Source organism: Mercenaria mercenaria, unplaced genomic scaffold (assembly GCF_021730395.1).
Source record: "Mercenaria mercenaria strain notata unplaced genomic scaffold, MADL_Memer_1 contig_3711, whole genome shotgun sequence".
NCBI classification, from domain to species: Eukaryota; Metazoa; Mollusca; class Bivalvia; order Venerida; family Veneridae; genus Mercenaria; species Mercenaria mercenaria.
This window is the reverse complement of record NW_026461877.1, coordinates 19,056-36,625: the sequence shown is the minus strand read 5'-3', so window position 1 is coordinate 36,625 and position 17,570 is coordinate 19,056. Positions and strand designations below refer to the sequence as shown.

At 37.2% G+C, this 17,570-nt stretch overlaps 1 protein-coding gene across 1 annotated transcript; it reads right to left on the bottom strand.

Annotated features, from left to right (window-relative positions):
• Positions 1–13,629: 13,629 nt before the first annotated feature.
• Positions 13,630–17,144, bottom strand: LOC128553333 (uncharacterized). Its single transcript, XM_053534469.1, has 2 exons — positions 16,323–17,144; positions 13,630–14,288 (listed from the first exon to the last, which is right to left on the bottom strand). The coding sequence occupies exons 1-2, from the start codon at positions 17,142–17,144 to the stop codon at positions 13,953–13,955; spliced, it is 1,158 nt and encodes a 385-aa protein (XP_053390444.1). The 3' UTR covers positions 13,630–13,952.
• Positions 17,145–17,570: the final 426 nt, after the last annotated feature.

The window sequence follows — 17,570 nt, the reverse complement described above, 5'->3', positions numbered from 1 at the left end:
CTCATGCAAAAAGTATTACTGGCGTGAATGAGAATTACTTCCCTTTTATATCAGATACTTCTTGGCATTTAAACTTGGTCGTCTTTTTGGTTTGAAAGCGTAGTAGAACTAGTTTGAAGTGTTCACTAGTTTAATCGTAACGAGTGTATGAGTTTTCAGTCGGGTTAGCAAACTAAAGTGCGACAGGACTTGTTTTACCCAGTTACAGTTCTGACAATTCTATTATGATTCAAGATGTGATGATTTTATTGTCAGATTATATTTCCGGTATCTTGAAATATAACTTCTACATCATTTTAATAGCAGATCTAGGGTATATTTTTCATGAACATTTGTAACATTTTATTATGGGTACATACACAGATTTCTTCATACATTATGTAATATTTGTTCCATAGTGAGACAGTTGAATAAATGCAATGCTATCTGAACTGACTCATATTTCTGTTAAGAAAAGCATATGAGCCGCGCCATGACACAACCAACATAGTGGCTTTGCGACCAGCATGGATCCAGACTGTTCGCTTTCAAAGCCTATTGCAATTAGAGAAACTGTTAGCGAACAGCATGGATCCTGACCAGAATGCGAGGATGCGCAGGTTGTTCTGGATCCATGCTGGTCGCAAACGCACTATTTTGGTTTTCTCATGATGCGGCTCAATTGTGTAGTTGTATCCATTTTGTGATGACTCTATTGTGGTGAATATGACTGTGATGAGACGCAAATAAAATATTCTACTTAACTTGAAAAATAGATATGAACTTTGATCAGGGATAATATTTGCCCCAGCGTATTATTATTTTTCTACTGAATCAGGTAACAAAAAGATAAAATTGTAAGTAGAGTCTTGTCACTTCTGTATTGCACTTTTTCATTTATTGACGATTTTGAGCAAATGCAATATTACATATAGCACAAACTATTAAAATATCCTCTTTAGAATTACAGTAACAAAGCCAGTCTCGTGAAATAAAGCGAAATTCATAAGCGTGTCACACTTGTTATAACACCTCTCAAAAGACAAAAATCATGTTTAAATGACAAAAGCTGATAAACTGTTTTACATTATTTGCAGAAAATTACAAATAAATAAGGGTAACGTTCAGTTAAATTTGAGCAATTTGGTGTCGACATGCCCTGCATATGTATCACAAAAGATAGATTTTTGTCAGCTGTATCCACACATGTAAATTAAAATTAAAGAAAGAACAATAATTTAAACGTCTCTTGATTAATTACATGATCCTCTATTTTGCATCTGAAAAAATGCATATCGATTCCTTTTCAAATCCATGTACAGGTAGACAGTTTAGTAGAGACCAATTACTGGATTAAAGAGTTTTGCCTAGGAGGTATACAATACGAAAAAAAAGAAACATTAGCTATGCTGAAAAAGTATAATCTTTTAAAATACAGACTAACAGAGGTAAACGAGCTGGTGGCCCGAGGATAAAGTCTAAAGCTGATTTTCACTTGAAAACTTTGACCCAAATTAAATTAGATCATACATTTATATTAAATGCACACAGAAAGAAACAATTGAAATGTTCGAATTTTACCCAGTTAAACTAGATCATTCATTCTTATTAAATGCCCACAGAAAGAAACAATTGAAACGTTCAATTGTGAACATAAGGTCTGGGCGTGGAAAGTCTGCTGACCTTCTCCAGCACATATTGGAGGAGGGTATAGACCTCTGTGTGATCACTGAAACTTGGCCACAGCCGGATGGTGATGACGTGGTCACAGGGGAATTGTCTCAGGATGGCTACTGCTTTGATGATGTCCCGATACCCGACCGTAAAGGTATTATACAGAAACAATCTCAGAGTGTCAACATGCCCAGCAAAAATCTTTCAGTCCTTTGATGGTGCTGAATGGAAAGTATGTAGTCAATCATTCATCCTCTACATCTTTGGAATATAAAGACCGGCGTATTCGGAGAGACATCCAGTGACTCAGGCTATGTTTATGACAGAATTCACTAAGTTTCTTGAACAAATAACGACCAGATCCGAGTATCTGGTGCTGTTAGGTGACTTTAACATCCACTTGGATAATAAGACAGACTGCTACACTAAAAAATTTCAGCAGTGTTTGAGATCTTTTGGACTGATTCAACATGTCAATGCTCCAACTCATTCTGGTGATCATATTCTTGACCTGATGATCACAAAGCTTGAAGACAAACGTGTGAATGTCTCAGAACCTCAGAACCTTTGTCAGACTATTACATCTCTGCACTGCTTTGCTAGTTGTAACATAGAACAGTGTCGTCCTCCCTTGATCAGGAAAGAAATCAAATCTCGCAATTGGAAATCTGTATCCAGTGACAAATTACAAGCAGAAATCGGACAATTAAACAACATGGTAGTGAACTCGTCCAATGTCAATGATCTTGTGTCTGAGTTCACTAGAATCACGTCAGACAGTGTTCAGAAACATGCCCCTCTAAAGGAAAGAACTATTCTCTGTAGACCGACAGTTCCTTGGTACTCAGGATACCTAAAACTGCTGAAACAATACAATCGTTCAATAGAGAAAATCTTTTTGAATGACAAATCTGACCTGTCAAAGAAAGTACATGGTGGTGTAAGAAATATATATGGTGCTGAACTTTCTAGCTCCAAAGATGAGTACTACCAGAACAAGATTGGAGAAGCAGAAGTAAACATCAAAAAAAGCTATATGCTGTTACATCAGATTTACTAGGAAGGTCGAAGGTCAATCCGCTCCCATTACACGCAAGTGCAGTTTCTTTGGCAAATGACTTCCCCTTAAGGGTGTTTCTCTTGTTGCTCTGTCTTCTGAAAAGGCATTGAGTACATACGCTTTTGGTTCTAAAGGTTTGCTTTTTATATATTTATACACGAGCATTTTTGTGTTTTACATGCCATGCCTTCTTGTTTCCATTACGTGTGTTAGAGATTCACCTGGAGGGGATTACTTTTATTTACACTGTCCCGTGTCTTTGGAACATGGTGGGGGTAAGAGTGAGGTTGGGTGCGCACCATAAACCGGTTTAAGCTCCCCAGTGGTGTTTTTGCTATTGACCGTTCCAAGGTGGTGCCCCACTGTGTTCCTTTGTTTGTTCGTTTTGTCCTCATGTGTTGGCTTTGTGTGTGTGCGCGCGTGTGTGTGTGTGTGTTTGTGGTGTGCACGTCTGCGTGCTGTAGGTTTCGTTTTGGGGAGGCTGCGTTTTTGGTACGTGGCATTCCCTGTTTGATATTTGTTTTTTGTTTTTTTTTTCACTACGATACTTTGCCGATAAAATAATCAAGCTGATAAATGATCTTGACAATATACCAATTGAAACACCTAGCAATGGTAATTATTCCTTCTCGAATCCACCTGTGATTATGAATACATTTACGGCGTTCAAACTCTTTTCCGAAAACGATATTTTGAAACTTTATATGCATCAAAATCTACAACTTGTGAACTTGCACCGCCGTTTGAATACATGTGCGGATGTCTCTAAATTGCTTTTTGTACTTTTGTATGTGTAAATGTTGAGTTCTGCTCAACCCGGAGCTAGAGGGCGTGGACGGTAGCATGCGTTTCCACTACCGTCCATGAACAGGCTCAATCAAACCGAGCCTGCAACATTTTCGTTTTTGTTGTGTTGAGCGACCTGTGGAGTTTCCACTTTTTCTATTTTGATGTGATTCCAACCAAGAAATTAAAGGAGCATTTTTCACAACTTGCTCCCATTGTGACAGAAATTGTAAACCGGTCACTGCTATCTGGTGTGTTCCCTGAGGAATGGAAAAGTGCTGTGATAAAACCTTTGTTGAATATAAAAGGTCTCCTACTTGAAGTGCAAAACTATCGCCCAGTGTAAAATTTTACATTCCTCTCCAAAATTCTTGAAAAAGCTGCACTAAACTAAATCAATAAGCATATTGAAGCTAACAATCTCCTCCAAGCTTACCAAAGTGCCTATAGAAAATATCATGGGGTTGAAACAGCAATGGTCAAAATGAATAATGATGATCTTTTGGAAACCATAGATAAAAATCAAGTAACAATCGTGGTCATGATCGACTTGAGTGCAGCGTTCGATACCATCGATATCCCGATACTGATTCAAATCCTTCAAGATGAATTTGGTATACATAGCACTCCCTTGAAATGGATATAATCTTATCTCACGAACAGAACAATGAAAGCTCTAGTCGAACAGTCAGCATCTGACACGGAGCCACTGAGGTTTGGTGTCCCGCAGGGTTCTTGTGCCGGAACGGTGATCTTTACCCTGAATACATCGGCTCTCAACCGAGTGGTGCAGAAATATCCAGCCGATCTCTATGGATACGCGGGTGATCACAAGATTGTGTTAAAAATTCAAGCGGGAAATTCTCAAAATGAGACAACTGTTCTTCGACAACTCTAGAGTTGTCTCAATGAAATCATAAAATGGATGACAACCTTTAAACTGAAAATGAACCAGTCTAAAACTGAAATAATTATGTATGGAACCAGACAACAGTTAGCGAAATTGAATATCAGAAGTGTAAACGTTGGTGGGTGTAACGTAAAATGCGTCGATCATGTCAGAGACAAGAACTATGACCAATACACTCAACTTTGACCATCACATCCAGAAAAAGTGTCAGATAGCTCATGTGCAGTTACGAAAAAAAACAAAGGCAAATATCAAACAGGGAATGCAACGTACCAAAAACGCAGCCTCCCCAAATCGAAACCCACAGCACGCAGACGTGCACACACACACACACACACACACACACACACACACACACACACACACACAGCCAACACATGAGGACAAAACGAACAAACAAAGGAACACAGTGGGGCACCGCCTTGGAACGGTCAGTGGCAAAAACATCACTGGGGAGCTTAAACCCTTTTATGGTGCGCACCCAACCTCACTCTTACCCCCAACATGTTCAAAAGACACGGGACAGTGTAAATAAAAGTAATCTCCTCCAAGTGAATCTCTAACACACGTAATGGAAACAAAAAGGCATGACATGTAAAACACAAAAATGCTCGTGTATAAATATATAAAAAGCAAACCTTTAGTACCGAAAACGTATGTACTCAAAGCCTTTTCAGAAGACAGAGCAACAAGAGAAACACTATTAAGGGCCCGACGAAACAGGCCAGAAGACAGATATCAAAACAGTTCAGTCCTGGTAGTGGTAGGATTTAAATACTGCCTATCATAGAGTCCTCCTCCTCTTCCGTCAGACACAATCAAAGAAACCTTAGGGCTATACGGAAACATCTCGCACAAAAGTCAACCGAATCTTAAGTGCATGGATTGGTTCATTCTCACATTGACTTCTGCAACAGTTTATTTACCGAAATTCCAGCCTACCGAATCAACAAACTACAGCGAGTTCAAAATCATGCCGCTAGAGTAGTCATGAATGCTTCCTACGAAAAGCCAAGTGCCGAACTTCTGAAAAAAATACACTGGCTTCCAGTTAAGGCTAGAGTCATGTTCAAAGTCCTGGTAATAGTCTTCCGTGTCATCAATGGTACAGCTCCAGTATATCTGAGGGAAATGTTTGTACCTACTCGACAACGGTACAGACTACGCTCAAAGAGTGACACTAAATTTAACATCCCTAGACGGCGAACAAAATTAGCAGACAGATCTATGGCCGTCGTTGGTCCCAAATGGTGGAACGATCTACCTAGACATTTGAAAGACATTCAGTCTGAAGCCAGCTTTAGATCAAAACTAAAAACACATTTGTTTAGTCAGTTTAATGAACAATGAGTGTGTTCTTGTTGAAAAACAAAATATCAATAGTGGTATAAAATAGTTTTTATACATGTCTAAATCTCTAAATCTAAGTTCTAGAACCATGTTCATATTTTGAATGTATATATTTTAAATGTGTGTTATATAATTGCAAAGTGCAATAGAATAATTTATAAATTTTGCGCTATATAAATGCCATGTATTTGTATTTGTAAATTTACGTTACCTCCCTTTAAACGGCAGCGAAATTATTTGTTTTATAAGAAGTATAAATCTTGAAGGTCAGGACATAATTAAGAAATAAATAAGGTTTTCTCCCCTTGCCTACTTTGTCTGCAAAACAAAGAGAAGTGCATCTATGTTATTTCATACAGGTAGGATAATATAGAATCCAAAACAATTAATCCTGATCGTTCAAAAGGTCCTATAAAATGTCTTTCCTTGAGTAAAAAAAACAAAGACAAGTATCAAACAGGGAATGCCCAAAACGAAACCCATAGCACACAAACGTTCCCCATGATGAGACAATGTGTCAACGCATGACCTGTACGTATCGGTTAAAAGTCAATGCCACTGTTCAAAATCAAGTTCAAATTTGTTTCTGCTCCAATACTTTAAATTGCATTGAAGGTTTTTTAGTACTACACAAAAGTGTTCCCCATGATTAGACTGTCACACATGACCCATGGTTGTCAGTCGAAGGTCAAGGTCACTAGGGTCAATGTCAAGTAATTTTTTTTGCGGAAGGGTCTCTGCAATAAACGGTCACTTGTTTCAATTATTTTGCATCCCCGAATTTAGTTTGGTGCAATAGGAGAAACCGGGAAAAACAAAATCCAATCAAGAAGGAAATAATAAAACTCTGACAAGACTACATGGTCAATGCCACCATTGCAATCCAATGGTTTTGGGGTTTCTCTGTAAAATATAAGGTCTAAAAATACCTCATTGCTTTTTCCTAAATATAGAACGCTGCATTGTCCCTAGAATAACTGCATGTCGTTTTACTTAAACGAAAAAGCAGCGAATTCCTGCTTTTACTGACCGGCAGCTTATTCCCAGCTCAGCTTGTGTTGTCAAAATAAAAATTTAAAAAAAAACACGAAAATTGGCTCTGAGAAGATAAAAACATATAAATGACAGATAGGCTAATACCTGTTTCCTGGTGAATGGTTTCTACCATTTAGTTTTAAAAGGAACATAATGATTTAGGTTTTGACTTTTAAGTCATTCAGTACGACCAAAAAAGACAATTATTGACCGAAGCGATTAAGCAATGTAATCTGTCAAATGGGTGGAGAAATTTTGTCGCAGATTTCTGTTCTTATGTTGTGGTCGAATCCATTAGTCTGTAAAGGGGTAGTGTAATCTTTATACATCTTAATCAGATAGTTAGAAAATTCAAATTTCCAGGATAGCGCGCACATTTATTACATTTTCAAGTCCCGGACACTATCAACCTTGTCTGGACTCTATTACCTTTATTTGCCATTTTTCATTTATATCGAATTACTTGTGAACTGTAAAGTCCGAGATACTTACAACCTTGTTATTTGTTACATTTTCAATATCTGTATCTTTATTTGATTGAGGCAATTCAATTCTTGTGAACATCATCTTGTGAATGTTCACAATGATAGTATTTTCGATTGCGATAATCATATTTTGATTGTAGGTACAAGGTAGATAAATAGTTGATTTCTTGTAAATAATTAATAGTAAAATTTCCTTATAGACCAAGAATTGTTTTATAGTGTCTGTCTATCTTCTGGTACTTACACCATTACCAAAAAACCTTTCAATTGTCAATGAGAGTGTTAAAGTAAAAGCAGACAGCATGGAAGTGTGAACAAGTAGTGAGAGAATATAAAAAAATATTAAAAACACTCCTTACTGACCTAATATTTTATTTTGAGACAACTTCCTTAACAAGTCCTAGCCAGGCATGGCAAGCAATGTGAAGAGGCAGTCTATAGGTTTGGCTGAAACGATAAGAGTGTGTTTGACCCTGTTTGACTGAGCCTGTTCGTGGACAGTAGTGGATATGTATGCTACCGTCGGTTTGGCAGAACTTAACATTTGCATGTTACAAGTAACAAATCACAAATAAGAGAAACCCGCAAAAAAGCGTAAAAACTTTTGTTATTTTCCCTCAATTTCTTCACTTAATTCCCTGCCATTGTATTTGCTGTAGCAGAGGGTCATATTGCTAAGCTGTACAAAAAGATGACAAGATTCCTTTCAAATAGAGAGTATTGTATGATAAATAATTTACTTTTTCGCCATTCAAAGATTTGTAAGAAGCCCATGAGTATCTTAGTATCAAAAAATATAAATATATACCTGTCCACGTTAAAAAACTGAACTTGGCCTTCCGACACACGGTTTTAACTTTGAAACATGTTGGGGGTAAGAGTGAAATTAGCTGCTGCATCATAAACCGGTTTAAACTCTCCAGTGGTGGTTTTACCACTGACCGTTCCAAGGCGGTGCCCCACTGTGTTTATGTACTTGTTTTCTTTGTGTTTTTGTCTTTTGTGTGTGTGCGTGTGTGTGGTGTGCGAGTGTTGTTCGTGTGTGCCTTTTGGAGGCTGCTTTTTTGAACGTGGCTTTCCCTGTTGGATATTCTTCCTTGTTTTCATACATGAATGAAACTTTAACTACTAAACTAATAAACTAGTCGTGTCGATTTAATTTTGATCTTTATTTTGTTTGTTCATAGCATGGCTTAAATCATCTCAATCAATGTTTTGAGATTATCCCTAAAATAACGTTTACAATATCAGATTACACTCCGATACGAGTACAATGAAAAACCGTCATATGACAATATACGTATGTATGGAAGCGTCCTGGTGCCAGCAGAGAGATTTAAATTTGTTTTACGTACGACTTACTATCTCCTACGTAGGAGTTAGTATCTCCTACGTAGGACTTAGTATCTCCTACGTAGGACATAGTATCTCCTACGTAGGACTTACTATCTCCTACGTAGGACATAGTATCTCCTACGTAGGAGATATTTAGTACTACGTAGGAGTTAGTATCTCCTACGTAGGGCTTAGTATCTCCTACGTAGTACTTAATATCTCCTACGTAGGACATAGTATCTCCTACGTAGGACTTAGTATCTCCTACGTAGGAGTTAGTATCTCCTACGTAGGACATAGTATCTCCTACGTAGGAGATATTAAGTACTACGTAGGAGTTAGTATCTCCTACGTAGTAGTTAATATCTCCTACGTAGGACATAGTATCTCCTACGTAGGACATAGTATCTCCTACGTAGGACTTAGTAACTCATACGTAAGGGTTCCCATTTTGCGGCGCTGGAACGTTCTGTGGTCCTACTTGCGTTTCCGGTACATGTGTTAATTGAACATTGCTGGTTGACTTTTTAATTGCGTGCTGATAAAAGGCATTTATTGCAATATTTAATTTATTTTCTAAACTATTATATTCTTGTATTTTGTGTGTTATCTCGAGAAGGGGCTTAAATAATTAACTTTTCATTGAATTCCGTGAAATAATCTCTTAACCACTGTTTCTACCCAATAACAAAGAATGAATTTATATAGACCTGATTGCATGACACGATTATCAATGTTCTATAAGATTTAGTAAGTTTCAACCAGTCAATTATTCTTTTATCTAGTCACTCTGATCAAACAAAATTGTAAAGGTTATTTCTCATGAAATTAGCTCTTATCTTAAAAAAGAAAATAGCCTCTACTGTGAAGAGCGATAAAGGGGAATAAATCGTGTTTACCAAGTTACTCGTCCTTAATTTCTCCTCTCTAGGCATAAACTTAACAAAACAAAGGATAACCAGATTTAATGACTGAAACCTATAAATTCGCCGTGATATTCGGTAATTAAAAGAATTTACTGTCAAAAAATGCTTCACTTTATTTCAACACTATTCTATTCTTCCTCTTTTTCACCAAATATACAATATATAGAAGATACACACACTATGTTAAAGAAAGCAAAACCGTCGGACCACAAGTTGATTTGATATTAGTTTTTCGGAACACTATTATTGCGTGTATTTTCGGGAATAGATCACAGTCAAAATTCAGTAGGAAAAAATATATAAAAGTGGGCTAAATATAGTACTGTAATTAAGAGAAAATATACAGTAATTAAGACTCTTAGAGGGAGAAAGAGAGGGAGAGAGGGAGAGAGAGAGAGAGGCGAATATTTGAATTTTATATGAATAATGAGACATGTGCAAGATGCACCTCCCTAGCTGAAAGGTCAAGGTCACTTTCGGCCGAGACGGAACTATTTTTGTCTGTTCTAGATCGGTATTTAACCAGTCGGGCGTTCAATTCATTCGCATCTGAACTCTGTCAGGGTTCCCACGGTCAGGGAAAGTCGGTGATTTTTGTAATTAGTCAGGGAAATTTGGACTTTGGGCAAAAGTCAGAGAAAAGTCAGGGAAATTTGGAGTTGTACATGCGCGAATCCAGCTTATTTTCTCAGAGGGGGTCCGACCCCCTCCCCACCCGGAAAAGTTTGAAATTTAGCGCTTTCTGCATTCTGGGCATTTAAGGAGCATTTAAGAACACTTTTCCACTGCAAGTTTATATACAATATACCCCTTATTTTCACAGTTTTATCTGCTAACCTGTTAAATTTGGGGAAAATGATAAAATCAAGTTTTCTTCAAGGTAGAATTCTTAGTTTCTTTTAGATAATTGATATAAATATGAATTATGTCGGGATCGAATGAAGCAGCAGCCGCATAACTTTGAATGCGGTCCTAATATTGTCTTTTTCGAAAAAAACAACAACATTTTCTTTCCTTCTTCACTTCTTTCCTTTTTCAATGATTTTCCAGAGGGGGTCCGGACCCCCGGTCCCCCACCCCCAATCTGGATCCGCGCATGTTGTAGGTCGAAGGTTTAGGAATGAGTTTTAACATTAGCTAAAAAGATAACATTAGCTTAAAAGATCTAGCAGTGTTTTAAAGCTACATCTGTAGGCAAAATTATTAAGGCACATTATTTGAAAGATATAGCTTGTGAACCTTAGCTTAGGGTTAACCTTAAGACTGCACTGCCTGGTGACCACTTTTGTGGCCTGACTAATTAGTGTACTAAAATTGACAGAGGTCCACTTTTCGAAACCTGCTCATTTTAAGACCGATGTCAAATGTTTTATTCATTATTTAATTGCTAAAAAGAGTTTTGGTGAAATTGAAATAGTGCACATATAGACGTCAGTTCCACCATGACTTCGTCTACGTGATATTTCGCGCCATACATTTTAAATGTATAAACTAACTCTGACTATTTTTTTTTCAAGGAAAATTAAGCATTTGTTTTTCATAAGAATAAAGGATGAATAGTTCAGTAAAATATAATTTCTAAAACACTCGCCTTTAAATATAATTACAGACTCCCAATTACTACTCAATCATTTAGTTTAATCATATTTTATTGTACATATATACGGAAATATAAAGAACAATCACATACATCATATATGTCATATATACAAATGGGTTGGGCTAAAAGTTATGATAACATTACCGAGGGCCCTTCCCAGACTACTCAATTATTGAAACGTTATGTCGTGCTAATATTAGAAACATCAACGTTCGTAAAGCGACGGTTGTATTTGGATGTCGTCGTGAACGTCGTTAGCAATTTTGAATTTATAGTGTGGCAGCATTTTTCGCAAGAGAGACAAGAAATAAAGAAATGTTTAAGAAAAACCAACTTTTTGACCAACCTAAAAACGCTCAATGTAATTGCTTCGCGCACGTCACGGCAAAGGGAGCGGTTGTTATTTCCCCGGTTAAGAGCCATCTCTTGCCTTTTTAGATAAAAGTGACATCTCCTTCCATTAAAACGATAGCTGTATAACAACGGTAAGCCAAGAGCTCTTTTGGTTTAAAGGCAAGCAACACTATTATTGAGTGTATTTTCGGGAATAGATCACAAAATTCAGTAGGAAAAAATATATAAAAGTGGGCTAAATGTAGTACTGTAATTAAGAGAAAATATACAGTAATTAAGACTCTTAGAGAGAGAGAGGGAGAGAGAGAGAGAGAGAGAGAGAGAGAGAGAGAGTCTACTTTTGTTGATAATTGTATCTTAATTAAACAGCTATCTGTATAATTAATTTCCTTACCTTAAAAGATATTTCAAAAGGAGATATCTCTCTTGGAGAAGAGCTTTCAGTCACAGACAAGAGACAGGTTTAAATATAGCTTTCTCTCAATTAAACTCCCATCCCATCATAATGCAGATATTGAATTGAAACTTCACATGTGTCTTTGGGGTTATAAAACTAGTTGATAGCATCAAGTCCCATAACTCTGACCTGCATTTTAGCCAAATTATGGCACCTTTGGACTTAGAAAATCCTGGTTAAAGTTTTGCGTGCAAGTACATACAACTATTACTTAAAGGCATATATATTTGAAACTTATTTTTTCATTTTCTAGATCAATTACCAACCTCACTGGGTCAAGTCCCATAACTCTGACATGTATTTTTGGCAAATTATGCCCCCTTTTGGACTTAGAAAATTCTGGTTAAAGTTTTACATGCAAGTTACTATCTCCAAAACTAATGCAGATATTGAATCGAAACTTCACATGTGCCTTCGGGGTTATAAAACTAGTTGATAGCATCAAGTCCCATAACTCTGTTATGCTATTTTGGTCAAATTATGTCCCCTTTTGAACTTAAAACTCTTTTGATATTTAACATTTTGGGTAATATTTTCCTGCTTCTGGGACAATATTTCGAATAGTCGAGCTTGGCTGTCTTACGGACAGCTCTTGTTTGTAAATACACGTATGAATGGTATCCTCAGGTGCATTTATTAGTGGGTGTACTCCCCTCAAATTATGGGGGTCAGGGGGCACTCCACCTGGAAATTTTCAAAATACAGGCTTGAAATGGTGGCCTCTGGTGCATTTGAGGTATAAATGTGGAGGTAATGGAGGGGTACGTTACTCCCCACTTGATTTGGGGGTCAGGAGGTCTGCCCCTGGAAAAGTTTGACATACAGGTAACCAAAATTTTCTAAGTACAAAAGGGGGCATAATTTGGCCAAATGAAGGTCAGAGTTATGGGACTTGGTGCTATCAACTAGTTTTATAACCCCGAAGACACATGTGAAGTTTCAATTCAATATCTGCATTAGTTTTGGAGACAGTAACTTGCATGTAAAACTTTAACCAGAATTTTCTAAGTCCAAAAGGGGGCATAATTTGCTCAAAATACATGTTAGAGTTATGGAACTTGACCCAGTGAGGTTGGTAATTGACCTAGAAAAAGAATAAATAAGTTTCAAAGCTATATGCCTTTAAATGATAGCTGTATGTACTTGCATGCAAAAACTTAACCAAGGTGTGACGCCGACGCCGACGCCAGGGTGAGTAGAATAGCTAGACTATTCTTCGAATAGTCGAGCTAAAAACGTATGGTGCAACTTTGATGAGTATAGGTCACTTCTCAGCCAACTTGAGGCGGGGGCATGGGCCCCATCTGTCCGGCCCTGGATCCGGGCATGTTCAGAGATGATTTTAATAAGCCTTTCAAAAGGAGAAACAGTTATATGCGAAGAAACAGTTCTATCATATTTGAATGAAATTTTACAATAGACATATTAGAATCGAAATAGTTCATAGCAAAGCTGTGTTTGAACACTATACACTCCGCAGATTATATCGTACGAAATATTTTCTCGGGAATACGCCCCCGTAAAATTATTACGCTCGGCGTATATAGATAGTGTTGAAACACGGTTTTGCTGTAAATCATTTCTTAAATATAACTCGCGACGGCTACATCGACGCCTGGATTGAGTACAATAGCCCTCCTTATTCTTTGAATAGTCTAGTTAAATGTTTATATTGGCGCCCGTTCATATTAAAGATATAACTAATATCCATGAACTTTTTGATCAATTCTCGCACATGAGCTAAGGGTTACAATAGATGCGTTTACTGGTTCTTTAAATTGTTAAACATTGAAATTGTTCCTGCTTTGCTAATACTGAGATTAACAATGAATTGATTTAAAGACACTATTTAATATGTTTACAACAACCAGTTAACAGTTATACGTCATTTTCATGTTTTACAAATGAACATGGTCAACTTGTTTAAAATAACTTGTAAATAACGGAGTAGCCTGTGCGTCGACAGACTTCGCCTTATATTGGTTGGTCTTGCATTTAGGCCTAGTCCTGGTGAAGTTCGTTTAATATTTCCCGTCGGAGAAATTGGTAAAGCAGTGCAGCATCGTCTGCTGTTTTGGCAGGCATTAGATTATGGTCCGACATGATGATGGTACACAGTTCAAACACCGTTTCGTCACATGTAACATTTCCCTTTTGAATACTTTCCTCAAGACACAAGTTCACCTGTGCTTCAGATGTACGACAAAGGTAATCCTGACAGCCGAACATACCAGGACAATGATACATCAAAAATGGTCTTCCGTATGGCTGGTTTGGATTGCTTGATGGTCTTATACGATGGTTATTCCACAGTTTAACTATAGAGTTAAGTTCTTCCTGAAAAAAAAATGTATTGATAAAAGTATAATGGCGAAAGAAAGTAATTAAGATGCACGCTACATATAGGCCTGTATTTACACTTTTTGAGACTTCGCACACACTTTTAAATGTATTTGTTAACACTCCTTTTAAAACTCTATTAAGTTTCAGTGGAATCTGAAATGTTATTTTTTTTTACGTTCAAATTTCATACCGGGTGTGACGTCAGTTTCAGGTATATCGTCACGTTTAATTGTTCTTCAGCGACGATAATTTCAACTTCACTCACGCTTCATAAAAAGATGTGAACTATTTATATAATAATTAAAAGTGAGGTATGCGTAAGTAATAAAAAGAGTACTGTATTGGATTTACATTGGAAAATATGCATTCGTTGTTTTGCGGAATGATATTGCGCTCCAAAAGTCGACCAATATTTCCGTTGCAGAACTCATGCGTTAGGAACTTTTATTTCATACATACACGTATAATGTATACATTGTATATGCAAAGATAATAACCTTTTTATCACATGCATATCTACATGAATAAACGAAATGTGAATATTATAAATTTGTTTAATACAAAAAAATGTAGTCTCATTAAGACTAACAGTACTGAAATAAATAAAATAATTAATGCAACGACACACAGTAAATTACGTTACGCACCCGATATGAAATTCAGGCGTCCGTGTATTGAAAAATATTGACGTTTCTGGTACCATTGTAACTTACCACCGGCACGAGTATCGGACCTGGGACAAAAATATGGCCTTGAATGAGTCCAAAATGAAAACTATATAGTGAAATATTGGCCCCTTCAGAAGATACATATGTCTACCGAAGGCCAGAATCTCGAGAATCGAGCCTGCGAGGGATGGGTTCACTTCCCGGGCCGTTGTGAAATAAAGCCTCTAAACAATTGAACAAACTACCTATCACAATTTCGCATGTACAATTAGCTACAAATTGACACCAACCCCAAGTCTCTAACCCTCCCCGTTCATGAAATATCTATCAGAAAACGAGTGCCTTTCTGCTGACTAAAAGATGTTTGTCAGCCTAGCACGGGTCAAATTCATTTGCCATGAATAACAAGTATTACTAAATATGTAAATTATGGCCACTCACCCACTCACCACCGTCAGTAGCATCTGCTACACGCGATATTTACTTTTTTATTTTTCCATCGGTCTTTCAACTGCATTATCCGCCACTGAAACAGATATGATAATATCCGAGTAATTTGGTACGAAACGTTGCGGTTCTGTCGGAGGTGTGTCGCTATTGGCCAATCAGAAATTGAGTTTAAAAATACTTAATGAATTCTGTTCAATGGCGTAGCATTCAACTTACTGAAAGACCGTGAAAAACTTTGAAACGCAAATATCGCGTGTTTGAGAGGCTACTGACGATTTTGAGTGGCCCTAGTTTATGTATTTAGTTATACTTTTTAGTATCTTTTTATTGAATTTGAGCCGTAATCGGCGGACAGCAATACTTTAGTCTATGTTTACGTACCGATTCTTTGTGCCGCATCTTTATCTACCAGAGACTTTCAGCAGGAAGGCATTCGTTTCCTGATAGATATTTCGTGAACGGGAAGGGCTAGAGACTTGGGATCGGTCTCATTTTGTAGCAAAATGTATACGGGAAACAGTGATAGGTAGTTTGTCTAGAGAATTTATTTCACAACGGCCAGGGAACTGAACCCATTTATCGCAGGCTCGATTCCCGAGATTCTGGCCTTCAGTAGACATATGTATCTTTTAAAGGGGGCTTATATTTCATTACATATTTTTCATTTTGAACTCATTTAGGATGAAAATAAGGCCATATTTTTTTGTCCCAGGTCCGATACTGGTGCCTGTGCCTGGTCACTAAATTATATATTTTAAAACGACCTACATAATAATTAACCTACATACATTTAGAGCAAAATCTGTTTCTATATAAACTAACATCATTATACGATGAACGATAAAATCGAAAATCCGTGTAGAAAGGTCAGAAATCTGTCATATGTTTTCTAAAAAGAATATAGACGTACCTGAATTAAGTCCATGAAACAAAACTGCAGAACAGCCTTATCAATGAAGCTTCCGTTAAAATCACCAGTACTTTTCAGCATTGTGAAAAAATCTATCCAGTACTGAACATTTTCATTTCGAAGTATACCCCACCAACGCTCAATTCTTTGATTATGGTTACTTGATCCTTGTAAAAAACAGCTGTTTGTTAACCCTTCGTCTCTCTGACCCCTAAGAAAAATGACCATCTGTCGAATGTAAACATTCTCGGTGCCATAATCTGACCTAGCACGCGTTGGACAGCCTTGCAAATGTTTCACAGCGTTCATAAAATAACCAGCAATTATCTTCGGATCGCTGTTTGTTTTGTGCACCTCAAGCCATATTATGAAACGAGAAAATCCATCGATAGCTCCGTTGATACACAGCCCGTACGGTTTCAATTTATCATACCCGTCAATATGCCATAAATAATTAGGTCCAAGATTCAGGTACATCCGACGTTGAAGACGAGTTCTCCTTCTCTGTTCAATACCTTCTTTGTCACAAATATGCATCATCAGGCGAACTGTTTCCTGTGTAACAACATATCCCTCTTGAAGGAGTTTCTGATGCATCATCTTGTATCCAAGTTGTTTGCTAGATGTCATTACATTTTCCATGACATAGAGAGCAACACTAAGTCCATCACTTTTATTTATGCGTCTAAATAACTTCATACGTGACAATATCCGTTTAAGGCTTCGTAAAGAAACTTTAAACCCATTTATTTTTTCAAGACAAAGTAATATTTCACGGTATTTCATACCAGATGCAAAATATGTTTTTATAAAGTCATCCATGCCGTGTAGTTTTAAATTACACACGTTTCCTTACTAAATAATAGTACACACGAGTATATTGTTCCACTGCGCATGCTGGAGAGTCTTTTAGTCAGTGACATACGTACAAGTTGCTAAGTCCTACGTAGGAGATACTAACTCCTACGTAGGAGATACTATGTCCTACGTAGGAGATATTAAGTCCTACGTAGGAGATACTAACTCCTACGTAGGAGATACTAACTCCTACGTAGTACTTAATATGTCCTACGTAGGAGATACTATGTCCTACGTAGGAGATATTAACTACTACGTAGGAGATACTAAGTCCTACGTAGGAGATACTATGTCCTACGTAGGAGATACTAAGTCCTACGTAGGAGATACTATGCCCTACGTAGGAGATAGTAAGTCCTACGTAGGAGATACTAACTCCTACGTAGGAGA

What these genes read in the sequence shown, in the direction of transcription:
- LOC128553333 (XM_053534469.1), bottom strand. Translation starts at nt 17,144, where the DNA reads ATGGATGACTTTATAAAAACATATTTTGCATCTGGTATGAAATACCGT. An exon ending in GTTTCATGGACTTAATTCAG is followed by an intron (nt 14,289 to 16,322) that starts GTACGTCTATAT and finishes TTTTTTTTTCAG; the next exon opens with GAAGAACTTAACTCTATAGT.